At 48.7% G+C, this 25,171-nt stretch overlaps 1 protein-coding gene across 1 annotated transcript in view; it reads left to right on the forward strand.

Moving 5' to 3' along the window:
- The window catches only part of LOC307080909 (A disintegrin and metalloproteinase with thrombospondin motifs 20), a gene marked incomplete at both ends in the record, with an annotated part of 89,405 nt that overhangs the window by 15,651 nt on the left and 48,583 nt on the right, over window positions 1-25,171 (forward strand). Inside the window, 9 exons of the mRNA XM_079743874.1 lie at window positions 928-1,011; window positions 1,641-1,765; window positions 2,009-2,049; window positions 2,452-2,557; window positions 6,393-6,539; window positions 10,686-10,827; window positions 11,947-12,051; window positions 22,941-23,086; window positions 24,584-24,765. Coding sequence (XP_079600000.1) covers window positions 928-1,011; window positions 1,641-1,765; window positions 2,009-2,049; window positions 2,452-2,557; window positions 6,393-6,539; window positions 10,686-10,827; window positions 11,947-12,051; window positions 22,941-23,086; window positions 24,584-24,765 — 1,078 coding nt within the window. The remainder of the gene's footprint in view (window positions 1-927; window positions 1,012-1,640; window positions 1,766-2,008; window positions 2,050-2,451; window positions 2,558-6,392; window positions 6,540-10,685; window positions 10,828-11,946; window positions 12,052-22,940; window positions 23,087-24,583; window positions 24,766-25,171) is intronic.

Raw genomic sequence — 25,171 nt, forward strand, 5'->3', positions numbered from 1 at the left:
CTGCCAGTCGGGGGTCTGGGGGGGGGGGGGGGGGGGGGCTTTCACACGACAAACTTTTAGGTCCCTGATATAAAGATGAGAATGATGTCATGTCATTTAAATTCACCCTACCAGCAACACGTGTTGTAGGGTGAGAAAATGTGTACGTTTGTGTGGTGTGTGTGTGTGTGTGTATGTGTTTGTATGTGTGTGTGTTCGCGCACTTGCATGCGTGTGTGCGCCTGCTGTGGACATTCCTGTGGGTTTCCAGAACTTGTAATTTGGTCCCTCACTGTGTGAGGCTGTTCCAGCTCAGACCAGGATCAAGGACCGACCTAAATGAATTCACACACTGGTGCACGAGGACACACACAACATGTCCTCTAGATGCCAAGCTAGTAAAGGTAGCTGTGTCTTCTAGCCTCTCCCCTTCTCTCATGCAGGCCTTATGAGCTGGGGGGCTAATAGGAGCTAAGTGTTTGTGGTGGGCTAATGAGGGTCTGTCAGAGGGTTCGGGTCATGCATGGCTCCAGGTATCCTGCTGACGTTTAGAGTCTAGTCAATGGGCTCTGAAGAGGTCTGGCTGGATTGGATGAGTGAGCCATCAATAAGCTAGCGTAGAGAGGGAAGAGATTTTGTCACAAAATCCATGGTAAAAAAACTTATGATGGTCTATGGTTTAACAAACAAAAAGCTTAATTGTTAAGGGAAATGAACGTGGTAACTTAAAAAAAAAAAAGGCTGATATAGTATGTTGACAAAAAAACTAAATTATGATAATACATGTTATTATCACATAGGTTTGTTGTTTCAACCAAACACCCTCGGTCATCAGTCCAGGCTTTCCAATCCAAACCACAGCTCCATCAAAACAACCCTCAATGCATGCCTTGTTACAGCCCGGCGGAGGTTTGCATTTCTTCTTGTGTGTGTGTTGTGTGATTACAGGTAGCAGCTGTGTACCGGGACCCCAGCGTGGGCAACCTCATCAACATTGTGATTGTCAAGCTCGTCATTATCCACAATGAACAGGTGAGCTCACCTGGGAACCCCCCCCCCCTCCCCCCTCAGTGTGGTAGGGTTCTCTCCTAGCTCGCTGCCTGACGTCACCGCAGGTGTCCCTATAGCTGGTGGTGGGTTTCATTTCCCTTCTCTCTCTGGGGAGGAGGCGGGGGGAGAGGAGGACACAGAGCCTGCCTTGTACGGTCCTACGTCTCCGGAGAGGCCTGCATTCGAAAGCGGAGAGGAGAAATGTTGCAATGTGTTGATGGCTTCGCCACCTGCAAGCGGCAAAACGCTGACATGGCTCCCTGGCTTGAAAGTGGTGGATTTTCTTTTAATGTAGAATTATAGTACGGCATACTATAAAACACCTTAACTTCTGTCTTTGATGGAGTGATAGTGTGTAGGAGTGGGGGCGCGTCACTTGTTAAGATGTTTTGTGTTTGGGTGGGTATTTGCAATTGAAAAGTGGCGAGCATATGGATTTATTAGAATATCTAGAACAAGGTCTAACATTTCCAGTGATGTCCTAAAGTGATTATCCCAGGTACTGAGTTAAACGTTCAACTTAGTAAACCCGGGGCTGTAGTTAAGAGGTAACCCTGCTGACCCAACGTTCCCAAGCTCGTCATCTTCATCTTCTTCTCCCTTCATCGCAGGAAGGACCAACGGTGAACTTCAACGCCGCCCAGACCCTCCACAACTTCTGCGTGTGGCAGCAGGCCCAGAATGTTCCTGACGACAGCCACCCATCCCACCACGACACCGCCCTCCTTATCACCAGGTGACCCTCCAGCTCTCACTCCATCACCCTCCGAGCTCACCCCCACCATACACCAATGATACCCTCCCCTTACCCCTTACCCCTTGACCCACCATCCACGGATGTCTTGGATCCACCCCATGTAGAAGTAAGTCAAAAGAGAAGAAATACAAAAGAGAAACATCATGCAGACACGTGTCCTTCTGGGTTTCTTCACCCCAGGGGAGGGATTCATGTGATTTGTGTTTTTGTGCTCTGTTTCAGGGAAGACATCTGCCGAGCAAAGGACAAATGCGACACATTAGGTGAACTATTTTTTTTCCTCCTTTCATCGTCGTATAGTCTTTTGCCTCCAGTCAACCTCAATTAACTTTCCCCTCTGTGGCTCAAGGCTCATGCATTCTGCTCTTTTTGTCAGCTAATAATATAATGGGGACAGAGCAGTGGGGACTAGGGGGGGACTGGCAGCCATGCTAATCTCTCTGACACGGCACACAAGTTGTGGGTTTGAATGATTTAATCACCTCCAGAACAGTGCTTTCTTATTCAACCAGTCCTATGATTCTGGTGTGTGTGTGTGTGTGTGTGTATGTGTGTGTGTGTGTGTGTGTGTGTGTGCGTCTGTGTGTGTGTGTGCGTGTGTGTGCGTGTGGGTCTGTGTGTGTGTGTGTGTGTGTGTGTGTGTGTGTGTGTGTGTTAACCAACAGGACTAGCGGAGCTAGGCACCATGTGCGACCCGTTCCGGAGCTGCTCCATCAGCGAGGAGAACGGCCTCAGTGCCTCCTTCACCATCGCTCATGAGCTGGGCCATGTGTAAGTGTTGACATGGTACACACGCGCACACACACACACACACGCACGCACGCACGCACGCACGCACGCACGCACGCACGCACATACACACACACACACCGAAACCACCACCAACCCGTCCTACCACCACCACCACCACCACCCTTCCTCATCCACATTTGCCCCCAACCCAACAAAGCCCTCTTATCAAGAAAATGCGAAGCTCGGGAGAAGCAGGTGCAAAACGTAATGAAGTGATTTGTGTGTGTGTGTGTGTGTGTGTTTTTAATATCATGATGACCTTAATGCCTTACTGTATTGCCCCAGGAGAGTTAACCCTATTGGTGTCATAGCTCTGTCTGGAGCCACTAGCGGTTTTAGCCGCAAAAAACATGAAAAGAGAAAACCAATGTGTTCTCTGATGTGGTTTCGAAGAAGAACGCTCGCATTCCCATGTTTTGAAGGTCTGTGTCGTCTGTAAGTAAACATGGCGTCATAATTCGGCGGTTATTTTTTCATTTTTTCTTTTCACGTGGTTTAATCACCAGGAGCTAAGACATGAGCATTCAGGAGCTGAGCTGGCCCTAGCCCTGTTGCAGACGCTATCACTTTCAAAGAGAGATAACACCACCCCTGCATCAGTAAACGCAGGCCTGTCAATCTGTGGTCGTAGCACACTGTGCAATAAGCCTGTGATGGCATGACGCATCTCTCCTTCGAAAGGTGTTTCCAAGAGAATGTTACCACAGAAATAAACATTTTAAATAGATCATATGGTTTGACAGAATGAATGAATGAATGACCTGCTTTGTGAACACATAATAAAGTCACAACATATGAATCCTTAAAATCCTTTCCAAACACTGCTATTATAAACATCTAGATCCCTGTGTTCCGTTGACAGAATAGTGTACCCTTTGTAAATCAAAGCAGCACTTATGAAAATGACATCGTCCTTTTTATTTCCTAACTCTTCAGGGGTACGAGTCGTTCTTTTGTTTTGTTGCTTTCTTTTCAGTTCCAACACGTTTCTTTCACATGTTGAAGGGTTCATTTGAAGTGGACCTCCTTTTTAGTAGATCAACACTCCTAATCCACTAAAGCGGATGTTGTACGACTCTTTTTTCCTCAACTGTATGCTGTCATTCCTTTTTCTCCCCTGTTTGTTCCTTTTTTCCCTTCCTGGCTCCATCCCTCGCACCATGCGGGTGTCAAAGCGAGAGCCAGTTCTGCGTCTGGCTTTTTTCCTCTCTTTCCAAGTGGCCTGCCTGGTAAATGGGCCCAGTGTCACGGCCGGCACTGTGAGCCACTGGCTAAGAATGAGAGTAATTCTGCTTCCTACGCTGCCCCGCTCACACACTGCTCCAGTGAAGTGTTTGGACCGAGGCAGCGGCCGGCTAGCAGGAGAAAGGCCCTTCTTGGCCCAGGGAGAGTGGAAGGCCACCTCCCTCCCTCTCTGTCAAACCTCCCCCGCGTAGCTCTGTTTCAGGGCCGCAGGACAAACAGAGCTGTACAGCCAGTTGGCTCCGCTTCTTGGCGTTGTTAATCGCCTGCGTTTCGACGGCGGGAGCGCTTGTGAGTGTTTAGCCCCTCTGGGGATGCCAGTGTCAGGTACTGAGAGCCGCATGTTTAGAGAAATAAAGACTCTGACTAATGGAAGGGAGGCCCTTCTCCGCTGACTGTGAGGAATATGTAATGTGTAATGGGTTTGGGGGATTTGAGAGTGCGGCAGAGTCGTTAAGGTGTAAAAGGCAACACGTCGTAAATTGTCACGCCCCTCGCAATCAAAGGTCTTAGATTGCCTTAAGACGTAATCCGCCTCCCACACACATTTTGTTACGACATTCGGGCCCATTGACAGCTTTGGAAGAAGGCTGCATTCCAAAACTTAATTGACGGCAAATTCCGTTAAATCTCCCCATCCGATTAGATTGACTTCTGGGGAGCGGCAAACGAGGCTATCGTGTTGCTGAAACTCAGACCGCTAGCGACACTTTGCAAAGAAATACAACCCAGTGCGACGTTTTATCGTGGCCTTTCTTTTTTTAAATCCCCAATCAGTGGTTTGTATTGGATGTCCCTTGGTTGGAACTAGAGCTCTCACTCTCACTCCAGCAGTGCCGACGGCAGAGGTTCCCCCACGGGCCTCACAGAACTGGCCATTCCTCTTATTTATGATCGCAGGATATCCCGACGTCTTCGTCATGGTTCAGGCTCTGCTGAGCACCATGCTCATAGGGTAATTTACTGCATTTCAGGGAAGTTGTATCTGTTGTTGTTGTCATCAGGGGACCACCGTGTTCTCTATTTGAAGACATCAGTGCAGGAGGGTTTTGACTGCAAAGCTGTTTGTTGTTATTGTTGTTGTGGTGCTGGTGGTGGTCGGGGAAGAGAGATGTGTGTTGAGGGATGACAGTTAGTGATTATAAGTTAGTTTGAAGGCATCCGTCGATGCGGATGGGAAGAATTCAAATTTGCAATTGTTGTTGTCTCTTGTGTCAATAAAGCTTTTTTTCATGGATAGTCCCTATAGCTTTTCCTCATGGAGGTGGTAGTGTTGTTACATTTTTTACCTCATTTCTGAATGAAATAATTGTGCTTATTTCTGTATCAGAACATACAACCCGTCCAATTCCTTATCCTGGTCCTGTCTAGATGTTACCTCCACCGTCGTGGTACTGCACCTATCTGGGGTCAGTTTAGTGCCTGTATTACTAGCTCTCCCCCATCAGGAGGACTGAGTAGTGCAGGTTGTAAATAGGCTGGGGCTCAGCCAATCTCTGCCTCAGGGCCTCACGTGGGGTCGACACATGCCAGTTCTGATGGACCTTGTTTATGTTGTGGTCCTGTCATGACCCTTAGCCCCACCCCCACCCCCCTTGCCTGAAGCTCTGCCCTTTAAACACTACACAAACTATACCACGTGTGTGTGTGTGTGTTTCTATTCCCTGCAGGAGTCTGTGATCCACCCGTTTCTCCCCATGTATCATATATATGCCAAACCGCAGCTCAGAGCCATACATCTGCAATGATAAAGCTCCATTCTGCACATAGACACAGTCTTCTGCACTTGCTGTTCATCTGGGAAGAATACACTGATGTGCAGCCGGGAAAGCGAGTACTTTGGTTGCTTTAGCATGTTTTTTACATCGCAGCTCCATATGGGTCTCTGAGCACATGGCGTTCTCCCCCCCCCCGCCCCCTGACTCCCCCCTCCCTCCACCACTCCCTCCCTCAGCGTTAAGCCCTGAGAAAATGTGAGCCGGTGACCCCTGACCTCCTGGAGGTGAGCCAGAGGTGGGTCTCACTATATTGGCGGGACGATGGAGAGAATATGCTGGTCAGTTTGATTCATCAGGTGGTCTTTAACGTATAATCCTCTCATAGCAGTCGGGTTAAGCTCATCTGAACCCTATTGGGATGAGGAGTCGCAGAGTTGCGGATGCAGTTCGCACTTGATGTTGTACATGTGTCCGTGGAGGAACCTTTTTTCATGTGGCTCCGTGTGTGTTTCTTGTGCGTGTGTCTGTTCTGTGTGGTTTGTGTGTAATTGTGTGTGTTCCATTATTGTGTGTGTGCTTAAATTCCGCTTTTCATGCAGTTTGGCGCCTGCATCTGTGCGTGCTGGTCATCCAAAGGGGTTGGTCCAGTTTAATCCCTTGTTAAAATTGGCAGATTATAAACCCCTTGACACTTATCCTGCTCACTATGACTGATCCACTAAGCAGCTCGTAACACTTTGTGTGTGTGTTCCTTCTTCTCTCTCTCTCTCTCTCTTACTCACTCACTCAGTCACTCAGTCACCCACACTCTCTTTCTCTCTCTCCCCCCTACAATGTGTATGTCTCTCGTCCAGGTTCAACATGCCCCATGATGACAACCCAAAGTGCAAGGAGGCGGGCGTCAAGCACCAGTTCCACGTCATGGCGCCCACGCTCAACTACGACACCAGCCCCTGGTTCTGGTCCAAGTGCAGCCGCAAGTACATCACCGAGTTTCTGGAGTAGGTACCTGCAGCAGCACCTCTGCCTCTGTTCACAAATGTATTTCATGTTCATGAGTAAGGGCAAAAAGAAGGCAGATAAGAAGACAAACACAAGTGAGGAAAATCACACTCCCAACACGTTTGAACCAATTGAACAAGATGCTTTTGAATCGGAAGTGAGAGATGCATTAATTCAGTAAGCGAGAATGTGTCTACTTGCTGAAATGAAGTGTGAAAGTGAATTTCCAAGGAAAACGCTTGCATCATCTTCATGATGCTATCTTCTCTGTACTGACGGAAGAGAGAAAAGTGGCGGCCTAATTCAATCGCGATCCTCCGTCCTGCCATGTGGACGCCTGCTCCACGGCGCCGTTTGTTTATCCGCGGTTCTTCCACCTATGAGCCAAGGCACTCTGTTCTCGCGCAGCTCCATGTATATAGGTCAACTCAGTGTAAACTATGTTGAGTTGTTATTGCCCCGGAGCTGAGACACTATTTCCTGTTTGAATCCAGGGGTCCTCCACAGCTGACCTGAGCGATTGAACCCACCACCACTCACCCCTTACACACCCACAACCTCCCCTCGTCTCTCTCTCTCACCACTGAACAAGAGCCTGACTCTCTGTCTCTGTCTCTCTGTCTCTGTCTCTGTCTCTCTCTCTCTCTCTCTCTCTCTCTCTCTCTGTCTCTCTCTCTTTCTCTCTCTCGCTGTCTCTCTGTCTCTTTGTCTCTTTCTATCTGTCTCTCTCCCTCTGTCCCTCAATGGTTGGCAAACAGTCATTAAAGTCAGTGCAGTGCCTTCGCTCGCCAGAATCTGTAACGCAGGGCAACCCCGCCGTGCACCCTCTTTAGAACGGTGCCGAGGAACATGGACCCAGGGGAAGGATTTCCCTTTTGAGATGGCGAAATGTCAGATCTAATTAAATCTTCCCTTGACTTGACCCTTTGATCTCTTACACCAGCACCCCACCACCAACCCCACAAGTGACCCCACCAGCACCCCCACTCACGCTCTCTCACTACTCCCGTCCTCTGTTGATTGTAGAGGCCTCCACAATGAGGTGCGTTGTTGCCCAGATGCATCCTGGGAGCAGCAGCAGCGCCAGGCATCGCCTCTCGTTGGGGCTTTAAGGTTACGCGTTGCATACTTTCCGATGACGACTACAACCCGATGAGCTCGGCCGGGGGGGAAATCGGCGTCTCCTTGAATCTTGTCATTATCCGCGGTCTGCTTTGTATTAACAGTGGTGGCCTCGTGTGCGAGGGGGAGATGTTTTGTAATGTGTGGCTAATCCAATCCCGGGATGACTGGGACCTTCTTTTTAATTGAGGCGTAGCGATGTTGATGGACAACGCATGTACAGAAGGAGTTGCAGGGTTTTACTGGGTGGGAGCCGGTTCGCTAATCGTAGCTTTAGGAAGAACGTACAAAGCCCTTTGAATGTCGGAACATGCTTGGGATTTGTGAAATAAACAGAGCGATCAATCCGTCACACATGCCACCATTCATTAGAATCAGATCCTCTTCTCATCCAAGCATTCACATCTTGGAACCATTTCGGGCCATTTTGACATATTTGATATCAAAATGTGTTCTTCCCATTACCCTTCAAGTAATGTTCCCTATGGGAGTAAAAAGATTGTTTTTGGTTGCCGCCTCAAGCAGGGAGCACCAGTGGGGAGAAAAGGGCCCTTGAGAGTGTAGCAATTGTTTGGTTTGAAGTTTTTGTCTCCCAAGGAAACAATGAGAAACACATCAGCCAGGTAGCCAGCCCCTACTTCTGGAGGCTAGGGCTGACCCGGTCAAGTATATCTCTGATCGGGCTGCCCATTCTCCCCAGAGAGCACTCCAGCCGATGCCGGCTCCACCGGCAATTTGGGTGCCTGATCCTCATCTTCAATCGACACACCTTCCCTTTTCAGAAAGCCGTCGTGTCCCTCTCCTCCACCTCCTTCACCTCCTCCTCTGCCTCCTCTTCCTCTGCTCCTCCTCCACCACCGCCACCACCACCACCGCCTATCCTATGATCTCAGTATCGGTGTAATAATGTGAAAATGGCTCTCACACTTGAAAAGTTGATGAAAAGCGTCCTGCCTTTGTGTGATGTGAATTTGTCAGAACCGCGACATAAAGAGACCATTCATTCGCTACCTTGGCCTCCCGCCAAAAGGATTTAAGCCACAGAAACCCTAATATAAAATAAAATGAAAATCCTGACTGCCACCACCCCACTAATTGTGCGTGGATTGGGTGTTAAAAGCCACATAATCATTAGTAGTTACCGATCCCTATCATTTTCCAATGTGATGCCAAGGCCCGCAGCTCACAAACGACTATACCCTCATAAATCAGTGCTACGCTGCCCGAGAACGAGATTTTTTTTTTTTCTACTAAATGATACCACAGCTGGTACAATTAGTACTCCTTTAACAGTGGGTTTTATTTACATCCGATCCCTTAACTAACCTTAAAAGGTCAGTTAGAAGTGCCCTGAAACATCCTTTTGAAATCTACATTGCTTGCGCAGTTTTTTCCTATTTCTGTGTTGGCTCAACCAATCAGCATTTGCTTGACGCACACTCATGTAGCTCACAAGCGGTCTTGTTAAGAAGTTGGAAGTCCCATTCCCCCAAAACAACTTCCTTTTGTTTCTTTACACCACAGCGTACTGCCATCTTACCGCAAATTCCACCATCAGTGGTAAAACATGGCCGCTCCTTCCCCTCTATCATTGCACAAACTCGCGTCTTCGTAGATGAATCCACTTTAAAGAAGTCTCAGTAGTCTCCCGAACGTTTCCACGTGTGGAGTCTTCTCCGTTGGCCAAGCCGCTTTCACCTTCGGGTCTCCAAATACCCAAACGGGGGAGAGAAAGGGGGTGAGGGAAAAGGGGGTGTATCTCCACAATATTTAAAAAAAACAACCGCATTCTCCTTTGCCGTCCCATCTGTCCTGGATTTAATAATGCCGCCATCAGGTTGGCCCTGCTCTGTACTTGATGAGACAGATGACCAGCTGGTGAGAGACGCTCCGTGTATGGGACTGTCTTTATGATGGCTCCACGGGCGAGTTCATTCCTTTCAACGACTGCGTCTCTCCTGCACCAGGTTCACGGCCCCTATAGCATATTTCCCAGCTACCCTGGCCCTTTTTTGAGCGCCATTTTTTTCTCTCTTATCCTAAAAAAAAGAAAAAACACAACAAGCAGAGCAGGTATGAGTTGAAAAGATCTGAAAAACATTGACTGTGCCTGATGACAGGTAATTACGGCCCTTCGCAACATCAACTGACGCTGTATGGGACAGGTGTTTTGTTGCGGCCCTATCCCATGCAGAATTTGTTGAAGTGGCCCAGACATCTGTAAATAAACATCTATACACGTCTTATCCCTTGGTTTCCTTTTTGGCGAGGCAAAGGCAAATAAAACAAGACTTGAAGACTAGACTAATGGTGTTTGACTGGGCTTTGTGTGGGATTTGTTTTAAAGCTCACCCAAGCTATCTGTGCATACATTCAATCCAGCTGTGCTTTTGTTGTCTCCGTCAGGATGTCTGGAGGTTGGGTGCGGCCGATAGACCTGTACAATGTTTCATTATGGTCTAAGATGGCTTCAGATTGATGTAATATAATCAGGGCTTCTTTATGGCTCATGAAGCGCTTGTTTCCTTTCTGAGCGGAGAAACAAAAACACGGCTATTGAGGTAGAAACACACAGGTCAACATGTAGATCCATCCGTCTGCGTGAACGGTGGGTTATGTTGACTTTCTGGCAATTGGCTCACCTATCACTGACATTACCTGAAAAGAAACCTTGAAAGGAAATGGCATCATTTTTGTTGTTGTCAGCTTTGTGGACCACCCACATAAAGAAGATCAGATAACACACGATGGCAAGCAGTTACTAGCAGGTTTATAAACAAGTAGACCACTAATGGTAAACCACAACTACAAGGCACATAGCCAGCTAACTGATTGGGCCACTACTTAGTCTGTATACTTACATTGATCGAACAGTTATTATACACAAAATTGTATGTATTTCTAAAATAACTCTCCCAATGGTACTGATGGCCTGTTTGAATGTACGATGGTTCCCACATCATGACGGTGTACATTTTCCTCGCTTTAAAATAACGAATCTTCTTTCTTTCCTGTCCATTCAGCACTGGATATGGGGAGTGTCTGCTGGACGAGCCCACAGCTAGGATGTACGAGATGCCCACTCTTCTTCCCGGTCAACTCTACAACGCCAACAGACAGTGTGAACTGATGTTCGGACCTGGTTCCCAAGTCTGCCCATACATGGTAAGTGGGTCAAAGCGAGAATAAAAAAGGCAGAATCCAATGATTATGAGCCACCATGACTCTGTTGCCTCCAGGAAATATTTCTGATAGTACTATTTACCATTTAGCAGACATTTTTCTCCAAAGCAGTCATTAAAAGAGCAGTAGGCCATATTTCTGTCAATGAAGTTTGTAAATACGTTAAGAAAGGTGCTTATACACCATCTGGTGTCTGTGTAGTTTGTATCAGACGAGTCGGGGTAAATGGGATCGGATCACCATGGAACCTCTTCACAGGCCCATCCAAACCCTGGAACATTCCCATGGGGGAAGGGGTCTCGGAGTACCCAGGGTTTCACCTACTTTCATCCCACCCTTGAACAACGGCGTGTAGTGTACACACGGCACATCCTGAGTGTTTGATCCCAGCACGTTCAGACGCTTTGTATGACTCGCCGTAACCACACGTCAAAGCCCTCCTCTTAACTCATGTGGCTCTTCCACCGCCAAGAGCCTGTAATGATGAAGTCACACACATTACCTGCTGCTTTTAATCAGTACTCCTTTTCACCGCGAACCAGGGGGGGGCATCATTTTTATAAGTAAATTAGCTTTGTTCTGCTTTAATGAGCTGTCTCGGTGGACGCATTGTTGAACATCCCCGACACAAAACAAAGAGAAGAAGAAGAAAAGGAGCCCCCCTTGTTAGTTGTGGTCGCCGCCATTCGTTGGCCCCTCGCCAGCAAACTGTTAGGGTAACGTGCGGCTAACCCCGATAGCGCTCGTAATGGCGGCACAGGTGGCTGTTAATGCTGGTGTCTGGATTTCTGGTGGCTTTCAGGGCGGTTACACACTCGATTTACGGTCAACGTTAGAATGACTGTACCTGGGTCTGTACCCTGTGACGGTGAGGTCATTTCATGCCTGGCTCAATGATGAATGTTAAAAAGGCGTTTTTATCCCCTGTGTATGTATTCATAATAACTGCTTAAGCTGTCTTAGATTACATTTCTTACTCGGCTACTCATCCAGCTCAAGAATGCAGCTGGGATTTCAGTCCTTGCCGTTACCGCACTGTCCTGCCCCCTGATGCCATGTCATGTATAACGTAGATGCTTATCACTTTAACCTATTCAACAGATACAATGCAAGAGGCTGTGGTGCACGAGTGCAGAGGGGGACCACAAAGGGTGTCGGACACAACACATGCCCCCGGCCGACGGCACAGAGTGTGGGGACGAAATGGTAAGAAAACAGACCCGCGCTATGGTCCTCTGCTGGTCCTGAGACACAGTTTCATGTATGCGCTTACTTTGAACTGAAATGGACTGCTTCCCTTGTCTGCTGTCCCAACCGAGCAAAGACCCTTCCTCCAGGGTTAATTCTTTCCCCCTTGTGGCTTTTGGGGGTTTATTTTTTTTCTGTGGTCCTCTATACTCATACAAAGACGTAGACAGACCAGGAAAGCCAAGAGGACATTGAATCTTTACGAGCATACAAATCGTCAGCGGAATGGGGGCTGGAACTGCCCTAAAAGTGTCACATAAAAACGTTTAATAAAGTCTTAAACTGGGATATTAACATTATTAGTGAATGGTACTTTCACGTAACATTTAAAACAGCAGTGCATAGCAAACACATATTTTCAGTACAGTGACAACTGAACACAATCATGTTGTTGGAAGTGGCTGCCGTTGGCGATCATATATACATTAAAAGAAAACTTTATTTAACCGAACCAAGAGCAACAAAAGGAATATTCCCTGATTTACATTTTGCCTAATTTAATCTGAATCCTCAGGCAAAATCAAAAGTCGACTGATCGTCAAATCCTAACTGATATATTATGAACTATTTTCAGATCAATAATTCACCATTTGTGGTGACTTTTGCTTGAAAATAATAAGTAATTGAAAATAATCATTATTCTCATCAGGGTTTCCCCGTACAAAGAAACAGGTTAGATCTGGTCTGATTACGTGCGTTATTCACGTCCGATCCTGACAAAACCTGCGTCTGTGTCAGAGATCACATAACAAAACCCAGCAAACTGCAGACAGAACACGGAGACACACCTCACGTGGATGGCTTTGAATCCTGCAGCCCCCCCACCATCCCCTATATAGTCCACGAGTCAGGATACATGCATTACTCCAGACTGTCTGCATTCTGGCCCCGGCTACCCATGAAAAGGCGGTCAGGTGATGGCTACGGATGGCAACCTGAGGCTTTAGAGACCCCCCGCCTCCAGCCTTGTTACCCCCCCACCCACTTAACCCCCCCCACCACCATTAGCCTTCCTGTTCTCCTCGCTCCGGGATGCTATGCTAATTAGTGCTAAGACGGCGGGTCAACCTCTGACGATACCGCCGGCAGGAGAGAACGGGGGGTGGGGAGGTATTGAAAGCAAAGGCGGAGATCGAGTTAGAGAGAGGGTATCTTGAGAGGGGAAGAAAAAAAAGAGTCGGAGGAGGTGGGGGTCTCTTTGAAAGAGGACGCCGGCCTGCGTTCACAGTTGAGTCACCTTGCGGTGAACCCGTGACCCTAAAACCTCTTTAAGAGGTGGTGCCCGGGTCACTGGTCAGGGAGTAACGGAGCTCCGAGCTGGGCCGGCCTAACCCGTCACACAAAAGAACTCAACATCAGTGATCCTGCTGAGCTGATGGAGCGGAGGGGGAGGAGGGAGGAGGGAGGTGGGGGGAGTTAGAGAAAGAGAGAGAGGCCCTCCTCGATTTGTCTTTGTGGACCTTCTAACCTCAGGGAGTGTTTTTACATACCGGGTTCAAACAAACTGCATCCTTCACCGGTCACGCTCCGGCCATCACTCTGCAGGTTAGGTGGTTCTGCCATCGGCCTCCCCCTGGTCCAAATGAGAGAGGTTAACCGGGGAGAAGTAACACCTTAATCCAACCACGACGGCGGCCACATTAACTCACAGTACAGTCAAGGCCCTTGGACTGCAGTTCCCATGAAACTCACACATCATGAATCTCAAGTCATTAACTGGCCATCCCAGGGAGAGAAAGGGAGAGAGAGTGAGGGAGAGTACAACGAGATTGGTTGTAGCATTCCTGGCCGGTTGTTAAAAAGTACCTACATTAACGTGGGCTATGGTAGGAGATTATGAGAGCAAATATTATCGTGGGTAGTAATGTGTCAGGTTTGATGGAACTGATAAAGGTTATACAATGCATTCTTGGCCTCATAGGAACACATTGATTTTTTTCCAAATTGACTTTTGGATACCTTGCTCAATGACCTGGAGCATGACCAGGATGGGAATTGTACCAGACCCACACAGCCTCCTTCTCCTTCTCATCCACCTCCTTCTCCTTCTATCCTCCTCCCTTCTCCACCTGCGCCTGTAGCTCCTTCTCCTACACCGGCAACGTCACGACTCTGAGAGAGAGAGACGGCGCGAGAGAGACGGAACCCTTATCAGTCCCTCCAGAAAAACGCGATTATGCGATCGCATACTTCAACGCATAATCAGCCAAAGTCCCCATATTCATGCGGGGGCCGCATTTTTCAAATATGCCACACTTTTTACTTTCCACCACTCCCACTGACCTGTCCCCCATCAGCCCCACACTTCTCCCCTTTCTTCTTCTCCTCTCTCTCTCTCCCTCTCTCTCTCTCTCTCTCTCTCTCTCTCTCTCTCTCTCTCTCTCTCTCTCTCTCTCTCTCTCCCCCCTCTATCTTCAAAAGGGCCATGGAAAGTGCCATTTCATAATCCCCGCATTTTCGTTGCAAAAAAGTCACATATATCTTAGCAGAAAGGTGAAAAATGTTGCGTTTACTTCAAACAAGAGCAGCCATTTCCCCCTGTTGCAATGGGAACGTTATGAAGTGACGTAATTACGCGACGTGAACATCATCGAAAAGCTGCATTTTTCGCAAGTTCCCGCATTTTTACGCAAGTTCCCGCAATTTTTGCAAGTTCCCGCAATTTCATCGCATAAAAGAGCATAATTATGCCGCATATTTCATCGCATTTTTTAAGAAAACGTGCCGCATAATCAAGGATTCTTGGCCGCAACAATCACAAAAAAACGCCACATTTTTCTGGAGGGACTGCCTTATTATGCATCACAACAGGAAACAGCACTTCCCCTCTCTCATTGGTTCACGTATAAAGCCTTGAGCTGTCGGGGGGGCTCTATATTGTTAATCCATATCACTTTCAATCCTTCTGATCTTTCAGTCCAATTCAATCCCCCTTTCTTGAGCTTTCTTCTCTTTTGCGGCTTTTCCTCTATTCACCTTTCCGCATTAACACGAGTGTGTCATCTTCTCCAAGCATCCCTCTCTCTATCTCTCTGTCCATCTCTCGCTCTTCTCTACTTGCTGCCATCGCCCCACAGACCCACGTCGTCAGACATGACGCCTTCCACCTATCTCTGAATCTTTGCAGCAGAGAGTCATGAGGTTTGGGTCGGTGTTTAAGATGGGGAGGGGTCGGGTCCCGGCCTCAGAGGTGTGCGGCTGGCCCTCCAGTGCTCTCTGTCAGACCCTGAGGAGGGGGATTAAGAGCAAGGCCTCTGCACAAGGGGAAGCCAACTAGCCATGGGGCTGCCTCCTTAGGAACCGGAGCTGACGTGGTCTATAAGGGCCTCATCCGCCGTAGTCTGACAGGGGTGTCCACGCACTACCGTGGAAGCGTCACCCCTTCCTAGGAATAGTTGTGTACAAGATGCTAAAGGTGTTGGCAACACTGTGCCACCACATGACCACCAAGCCCCGAACAGCAGGCCAGTGGGCTTTACCTGTTGGTAGTAGTTGTCTGTTGTTGTTGTTGTTGTCGTAGGTTAGTGTTTGTGTTGGCACATGTCGAATCGGTGTCTGATGGGGCAGTGTGCATGCGTATTAAGAATTGTTTTTTGAAGGGCAAACCCCCCCCCCCACCCCTCTCTTCTCCATCCCTAACCCCGTCATCTCTCTTTCTTTTGGTGGTGTTTTTTTTGTTGAAGCGTAGTTGTGACTTCATCACAGTCACGGAGGGAGGGGAAATAGAAAGCTTTTTGTAAACAACTCTGGTAAATAGGCCACTGGGCACCGATTGGAAAGGTTCATAATCGGTACTCACTCTCTCTCTCTCTCTCTCTCTCTCTCTCTCTCTCTCTCTCTATGGTTCTCTCTCGCTCTCTATGTTTCTCTATATCTCTCTATGGTTCTCTCACTTGCTCTCTCTATGATTCTCTCTCTCTCTCTCTCTCTCTCTCTCTGTCACTCGTTCTCTCTCTCGCTCACTTGTTCTCTCTCTCTCTCTCTCTCACTTGTTCTCTCTCTCTCTCTCTCTCTCTCCCTCTCCCAGGGCCCCCTTGTGGGGCGCTGGAGTGAGTAATTCGGTCACATCGCTCTCTGCGGCGCGTCTGTCATCTGGCCTGGTGGGGCGTGAACTAACGAGGGCATCCCTCCCCTTGTTGTCTATAAATACCGCCACCACCCCCACTGACCTGTCCCCCATCAGCCCCACACTTCTCCCCTTTCTTCTTCTCCTCTCTCTCTCTCTCTCTCTCTCTCTCTCTCTCTCTCTCTCTCCCCCCCTCTATCTTCAAAAGGGCCATGGAAGGATGGGGGGGGTGTGTGTGTGAACTTGTGTGTGCACTTGTGTGTGTACTCTTGGAAGTGTCTTTGTGCACAATTATGTGTGCACAATTCTCAATGAAAGTGAAGTCTATGCACAATTTTGTGTGTGATTGCAACTAGACTGGTGTGACTATAAACGTTTAATGTGCATGTTGTACCGGAGGAAATGTGTATATGTGTGTGTTTATGTGTGTGTGACATTCACACACATATGAGGGGCCAGCCAGATGGGTCAGGAGCCCGCCAAGTCAAAGTGTGTGTGTGTGTCTGTGTGTGTGTGTGTGTGTGTGTGTGCGTGTGTGTGTTTGTGTGTGTGTCGGCGGGGTTCTTTGAAAGGTCCCTATGCTCCTAAACAAGGGATAAAAAGAGAGAGAGGGCTTTCATAAAAACATCCCCATTTGGCCCATTTATACACAAACTGGGATATTACCTCCAGTGAGTAATCACATGTCTAGGTTTGCTTTCAAGGCACTCCGTTTTTTCACTTTTCAGATGGCAGCCTCATTAAATGACTGAATAATACCCATGAGCAGAGATCGCTGTTTTAAAGATTTCCTTTCCAGAACATTCCTCCTTGCTTCTGGCCAATTAGAGGGAAGAAGAGAAAGAGATAGAGAAGCCTTGAACAACGGAGCCAGGACAGATCTGGAGTCTGTTGGCAGCCTGACAGGACTGCTGTGTGTGTGTGCGCATGTGTGTGTGCGCATGTGTGTACATGTGTGTGTGTGTGCCCCTGCTCTCTGGAACTGTGCATTGTGAGGAAGGTATCGGTCTCCCTCCTGGCTGGTCTCAGTATATTTGCAGGATGTTGCCACTTTGATTCGCCGTCATCGCAGGCGTATTGGGTGGATTCAGGGGCTAACAAGAGGGGTGTTGTTACAGCGTTCACACAGACGCCAGCGGTATGACACGTCCGCACGCACGTGGATCTCTCATTCAGAACAGGACTAGTGGAGTGGATGATGAGAACCAGGATGGCGGCATTTTCGAATGATCACAGAAGGGATGTGTGGGAGATATAAACGAACGAGGGGCTAATTGATGCTCGCTGCTCATCATTTGGCTTGTCATCGGACACCTGCGGTTCAGCCAATCACGTCATCTGGTAGAGACGCCATTGTAAGCCACTTGTTTGTGTGTGTGTGTGTGTGTGTGTGTGTGTGTGAGTCTGAAATGGCCCAGACTACCCATCCACTTACTAATGCCAACCTGCAGCTGTAGAGAGACATGGTAGAAGCAAGATGGAGGGGGAGAGAGGGGAGAGGAAGAGGGAAATGTCAAAGATAAGGATGAAGGTGGGAGTACAGTAAAGGACATGGAAGAAGCGGGAAGGAGAGGTAGTTCAGTTTCATCGTTTAAAGGTCTATCCAGCCACCTGTTGTTTTGGTGTTTCTTCACTTCCTACCTTCTCTCTATGGCCTGCGTTGCTTTAACTATAGGGGCAGAAACAGAGGTGACTGGCTCCGAGTAAAACAAATAATTGATTTTATATATTTTTCTATTTTTATTAAGTATTCACAGTGTATTTGTTGTACCTATTGTTATTCTAGGGGTTGTGTATTATTATTTTTTTTATTTAGCGGCCCATAGCTCGATCTCTGAGCGGTAAAAGGATTTCAAAATGTTCAGAGTTAGGCATCTTAGGTCTCGAAAAAGTTTGGTGCCGAAATTCCTATTCCGGGCGCTATAAATTCCGGTTAAAGTTAAACACTTATCCCCACTCTGCAGCACGAGGAACCTGAGAGATGAGAGGTAGGACGTTAATGGTGTGTTCCTGAAGCCTCAGACGCCAGCCTTCCGAGTTGCATGTTTGACGTCACTTCCGGTCTCGGAGCATTCATAGCGTTCCTGTTCGTCTTTGTGATTGTGGCATGAAATCGGCTAGTCGTTGTTTTTTGTAAGCTACATTAGCCCCTTTAGCAAACCAGCCCGAAAACAAACAACACAACTTTACATTGTATTGCACGCACAGCAAGACCATGCAATGTATAAATTGGTGACCGGAATAAATTAGCAATGTAATCAAGTGTTTAAGAGCACTTAATATCGACATTAAAATGACCTGCGTGGTACAAATACAAAAAATAATCTCCAAATGGACGCAGCCATTTTGTTGAGAGCGTCATCACTGCCCTCGGTCTACTCTCAGATTTTCGAGAGATGAAGAGAAAAAGGGGGCGTGCCTTCGAGAAATGCCGCAAGAATGCTGGGTGATCTTCGACTTTCGACTCGGAAGTCTGGCGTTCGAGGATTCAGGAACACACCATAAGGACGGGGGGGGGGGGTGTGACGGACGGGACGGACGGGACGACTGACACCGCAGGAGAGAGTTAGTTAACCCCTTGTGGTCCTCGTGGTCTGAGTCAACTTTGACCCCCCCCCCCCCTCCTCCGGGCGGCCGATGAGTGGGAGACAGGGACATGAAAGGTGATTCCTTTTGGAAATGGCCGTGTTAAAATGAGAGAGCGGAGGGCTTCTTTAAACTATGTCCCCCTGCCCTGTCATTCCTGCGGTGATCTATGGTCTTGGTCCATTCTGGGGGAGCTTACCGGCAATTACAGGGCTGGACTGTGGAGCTCGGAGCAGATGCTGCCCTCGGCCGTCCTGACGTGCTCCTATCTCCCCGTGTGCTGCTGCTGCCGTCGGAGCTCTGTTCCTCATCTCCACGTCTCGCTGAGCAGACTAAACTCTGCTCCGCAGGCCGTGTTTGATGGTGGTTTGATGGTGTGTGTGTGTGTGTGTGTCTGTGTGTGTTCTAGGGGGTGAAGTACTGGTGTGTTTGTGTGTGAGCGTCGGCAAGTTTGTTTGAGTCTGTGTGTGTTCCCATGTCAATGTTTGTTTCTGTGTGTCTGTCTGTCTGTGTGAATATATGCACGTGTTTGCATGTGTGCCCATGCCGGTGTTTGTTTATCTGTGTGAATGTGTGTGTGTGTTTGTTTTTGTGTGTGCGTGTGTGTGTGTGTGCGTGTGCGTGTGTGTTGTCCGTGAGTGCACACACACATGTGAACACGTTACAGTTTGTCGGTGAGTCAGTGTGTGTGAGCCACTTATTTAAAACACATGTCTCTGACAGCTGGGCAGGTTCCCCCTCACAGGGCCTTCAAATGTCTCACCGCATTCCCAATTGATGGCAAATCTTGACAGTCAAATAAGCTGAAGGCGGGGTTCTGCCGCGAGACGTTAAATCCTTATTGAGCTTCGCCCCGCCTCTCGAATCAGTGTCTTTCCAAGGCCACAGTGTTTGTGTTTTGTAGAGAGGGAGAGGAATAAGAGTGGCCCCCCAGATGCTCCAAAACATGTCTCTCCCTCTGGCTCTCTCTGTCTCTATCTCTCTCTGTCTCTGTCTCTATCTCTCTCTGTCTCTGTCTCTGTCTCCCTCTGGCTCTCTCTGTCTCTGTATCTAGCTGTCTCTGTCTCTGTCTCTCCCTCTGGTTCTCTCTCTCTTGTCTCCCTCTCTCTCTCTCTCTGCCTCACTCTCTCCCTCTGGCTCTCTCTCTCTGTCTCCCTCTCTCTGTCTCTGTCTCTCTCTTGGTCTCTCTGACCTTTCACCTCTCTCACTTCACGCATAAATGCATAAATAAGCATCAGGATACACAATGTTAGATTTGCATTTACCAGCCCTTGCACTAACACGTGTTCTCAAAAACACACACACAGACACACACACACACACACACACACACACACACACACACACACACACACACACACACACACACACACACACACACAAATAAGCAGACAAAGTGTTGTATTCACACTCGCCACTCTTCACGCAAACAAACACACACGCAAATAGCCTGAGTACAGAGTATTAAACACACACACACACACACACACACACCCTGATACACACCCAGACACACACACTCCAACACACAGATGTTTTCTCTTCCTCTCTCCTTCCTTCTCCTTTTCACCCGCATCAGCCTTTCAACCAGAACAAAACGACCGTAGACTGAGGGTTCCAGAGAGAGAGAGGGGGAGGTCCTGATAGTGTGTGTGAGCTTGTGTGCTGGCTGGATGGATGGGGAATGCCTCATAGGCTTACAGGAGGGTCTACGGCGCTCCCATCTGTGAAAGCCTTGTGTCTGATCTGCCCGGTCCCTCCGACCTACAGCGGGAGTGCCACCGCAGTGGTCCCTGGGCAGCTCGGAGTGGTGGTGACGATGGGTAACGGCCTCCCCCCTTGAGGGTGAGCGGGGTGACAATGATGCCATCGGGCGAGGGTGAAGACAGAGCAGGGTTGGACAGTGGGCCAACGGGGGAGTGTTGAAATGAAAGATCTTTTCAGCGTCCGGTTTGTCCTTTGCTTCTCGAGCACAGAGCTCGGGGGCGGGAAAGTGACTCATCCCCAGCTACGTTCTCCCCCCCCCCCTCCGTATCGCCTCATGGAAGCCATATTCATCCACTCATGTGCGATGTGTGTTCTAGCACATTCCTCAACTTTCCAGTGAGGGAAAAGGCCCCGGTTTTTCTGTGCCTGAAATCGTGTCTGGATTAGAAAACTGTTAGTAGCTTTTTTAGTCCTTAGCCCACAGCTGTTAACACCTGTCCGTCGCGTTGAATAGACTTCCCACTCTATCCTCAGAAGTTCAGCCCTCTCCAGCGTGGAGGAAACCGAGCAAACGCTGGCGTTGGTTGGCCGGGTTTTCCATCGCTGTGTGTGTGTGTGTGTGGCAGTTGTTCTCATGGGTTCAAAGGGGGCTTGTGCGTTGTGTTGTGTTGTTGTATTTCCCAGAAGGCATCGACATGCAATGCCATTACCCCACGGGATGAACTCTCTGATTGATATCCCTCCTGGTGTTGAGAGAGAGAGCGAGAGAGAGAGAGAGAGAGAGAGAGAGAGAGAGAGAGAGAGAGAGAGAGAGAGAGAGAGAGGACACAGAGACATTCTGAGAGTTCTGTTTAATATCTGGGTGGGGGTGCACCCCCTCGAAAAGACCACACCCATCCAAATTTCCATTTCTGAAACAAAGAGATGGAAAATGCCCCGCTCCAGAATGGAGACACCGAAATGCCAATTGAATCAATACCATATTATTTCCTTGTTCCGCACTGGAAAGTCCCAGAGTTCCACCTGACATTTTGATACCGTCCGATAAGGTTCGAAACCAAGGCCAAAGCCAGAACGCGGTCACCGAGACACAGTGCTACACACCCCCTGGAAGGGGAGAGCACTCAGGTTCTGAGCTGAGGACGGAGGAATGTGCGTGAGGGCAACATGGGCCGGCTCAGCGTAGGAGGTAGAGCGGGTTGACTTGTAACCAGAAGGTTGCTAGTTCGGTCCCCGGCTCCTCCTAGCTGAGCGCAGAGCCGTCCCTGAGCAAGACACCTAACCCCAACCGCTCCTGATGAGCTGGCAGTCGCCATGCAGGTTTGACCCCCCCCGTCAGTGTGTGAATGCTTGTCGCTTTGGACGAAAGCGTACATTTAAGGCTGTATGCCCTAAATGTAAACTTGACATTGCCGCCGATGTCGGCGCGGGGTCTGGACTCGGTGTCGCTGCGGCGGCTCCAGGGTTCCCTTATGGCGGTGCTCCGTGAGGCCGGCAGCGCGGCCAGGCGGCCGGGGGCCATGGTGTACCGGCACACAGACGCCGTGTTGTCCCGCGGCCCCGCGGAGGAAAGAGGACCCCGCGCTTATCTCAGCGGACCAGGGGCAGATCGGGTGACGCGGCCCATGGGGAAGCGCTGGCCCGCTGCGCTTTATGCTCCTCAAACAATCCTTGGCAGGCAGGGGATCGGGGGGGGGGAGGGGGTCTGAACCGGGTCCACCTCGCTAGAAAAGCCTTAACCTCCCTCCCCTCCTCATGTTATTAGAAAATACAAGACTTGATTCAAGGTTGTACAATTTTGCCCCCTTTTAGGTTTATTCCTTCGCAACAAATGTTGTCCTTTGTTCTTTTATGTCTCTGTGTCCTCCCTCTCTCTCTCTCTCTCTCTGTCTCTCTCTCTCGCTCTCTCTCTGTCTCTCTCTGTCTCTCTCTCTCTCTCTCTCTCTCTGTCTCTCTCTCTCTCTCTCTGTCTCTCTCTGTCTCTCTCTCTCTGTCTCTCTCTCTGTCTCTCTCTGTCTCTCGCTCTCTCTCTCTGTCTCTCTCTCTCTGTCTCTCTCTCTCTCAGATTGTCTCTCGTTGTCGCTTGTCTCGGTCTTTCCACAGCTGGAGGAGTTGGAAACATTCTTAGTGTAAACGATAGCAGGATTACCATTTCTTTAGGAATATAGTTTTACATCTAAACAGGGGATTAAGGAGTTAGGGCGAAACAACAGTTGCAGCTGTGTGTGTGTGTGTGTGTGTGTGTGTGTGCATGCTTGATGCTTGATGTGTGTGTGTGTGTGTGAGGGGCTTCCAGTCGCCGTCAAAGGTGAGAAGATGTCACAGGCCTTTAACATCATGGTTTTGTTTATGTCTGTGTGCACGTGTGTGAATGTTTGTGTTTTGTCTGTCTCTGTCCATGCGTCTTTCTGTGTGTGTCTGTGCGTTGGTTGTGTGTGTGCGTGTGCGTGGGCGCATGTGTGTGTGGCTCTTTCATCTTCCATTGCAGTACTGCAGACACGGGATTTGCGTGAACAGAGAGCTGGACCTGCGGCCGGTCAACGGGGACTGGGGCCCCTGGGGGCCCTACAGTGTGTGTTCCCGCTCCTGTGGGGGAGGGACCAGGAGCACCAGCAGAGACTGCAACAAGCCTGAGTGAGGATGAAGCACACACACACACACACACACACGCACACGCATAAATACACACACATAAACATATACATACACGCACGCACGCACGTACGCGTGTATACATACCCAAACACACACAAATCACATACACACACAAACACACATACACATACACACACACGCACACATACACATACAAATGCACACATACACAAAAATGCACACACACACGCGCATGCATGCAAACCAACACACATACCTTAAACACACACGCGTACCTACACTGACGCACACACACACACATGCATGGGCACTCTCATACAAATGAATCCTTGCGCACGCATCGCATCGCACACACACACACACACACACGCACACACACACACACACACACACTCACACACACTCACACAAACACACACACACACACACACACACAGACACTCAACCACTCACATGTATGGCTGCAACTAACAATATCTTTCATAGTCGATCATGTAAAATGTAATTAATAATAGCAATCACCATCGCAATTGACCAGAGTCCAAAATGATGTCTTAATTGTGCCTGTTTTAGAGGCCCAGAAAAAGACAATTATTCAAATTGATAAATATTCTTATTTAATAATAATTTAATAACATTAAGGGGCACTTGTTTGATATTTTGATAATTTTTACATTTGGTAATGTAAAGTAATGTAATTTGGTCGAAGAACCAAAAACAATGAATCTATTAACAATATTTTATTTGATGAGTTGACTTATCATTGCAGACTTACTCGCATGTAAACACACACACACACACACACACAAACACAGGCGGCGTGTGCACGTCAGCATTAACCTGTCCTGGGTTCAACTCTAATGAGACCAAACAAACGGCCACAATAATCAAAGTAAAGCTGCTCACCAATAATAACCACAAACAGCCCAGAGGGAGTAATGAGGCTGACGATCACATCCAATGAGCCTCAGTGAAGCCAAAGGGGGCCGTCCTCCAGAGCTATTTTCTCCCACAAACACAAGGAGAGAGGTGGTCTTGACCCACATTCGATGGCAGTCAAGGTTGACTTTTTGTTTGTGTAAAAACTTGACGAATGCTCTCTGTGGAAAACACAATGTGTGAGTGCTACCATTCGTAGTTAGGGATTCAACCTCCCTGGGTGGCATGTGGCTCAGGAGGTAGAGCAGGTTGGCTGGTAACCGCTGATCCCTGGCTCCTCCTAGAGTGTCGAGGTTTCCTTGCGCTAGACACCTTTCCCTAACTCCCTAACTCCCTAACTGCTCCCGACGAACTGGCTGTCGCCTTGCATGTTTGACAGCGCCGTTGGTGTGTGAATGTGTGTATGAATGGGTGAATGCTAGGTAATATTGTAAAGCGCTTTAAGTGGCTACTCTTTAGACAAGCGCTGCTTAAATGCAGTCCATTTACCATTTACTGGGGCAATATCTCAGATGTTCCCCCTTACTTAAAAATGTTGTAATCAGTATTAATATTCTACTTCATTTTTATGTCCAGGCCCAGAAATGGAGGCAAGTTCTGCGTGGGTCGCAGGATGAAGTTCCGCTCGTGCAACACGGAGCCGTGTCCGCGTGGGAGGAAAGACTTCCGCGAGGAGCAGTGTTCCCACTTCGACGGCAAGCACTTCAACATCAACGGCCTGCCCCCCGCTGTCCGCTGGGTCCCCAAGTACAGCGGTAGTGAGTACCCCGCCACCACCACCCTCCTCCTCCATCACCACCAGCCCAACGTCGAGCGTGAAGATCTGTTCTGGATCTCCTCAAGGGGTCGTCTCGTTTCTGCGCTCGTTGGCAGGCAGACTTTACGATTCATTTTTTGTAATCCCGATTTGAGGGAGATGTGGAGCAGAACACAGAATGAATCGTTTGGCGTGGTTCTTTTTTTTTTAAGAGTGCAACTTCTCAATCCAAGACATTATCCCGAATGACCTCAAGGGAACGCCGGGAGGAGCTGCCTCAAAGCAAAGGGCAAATGATGAGCAAATTGTTTTCTTTTGATAGAAAATGAATTAAATTGCCGCTAGCAAATCACCGCGGCTGATGAAAGCTTCTCCGCCCCATGTCATCGGTGCTATAAGAGCCTGCG

The sequence above is a fragment of the Pollachius pollachius genome (assembly GCF_949987615.1).
Source record: "Pollachius pollachius genome assembly, chromosome: 9".
Classification (NCBI taxonomy): Eukaryota; Metazoa; Chordata; class Actinopteri; order Gadiformes; family Gadidae; genus Pollachius; species Pollachius pollachius.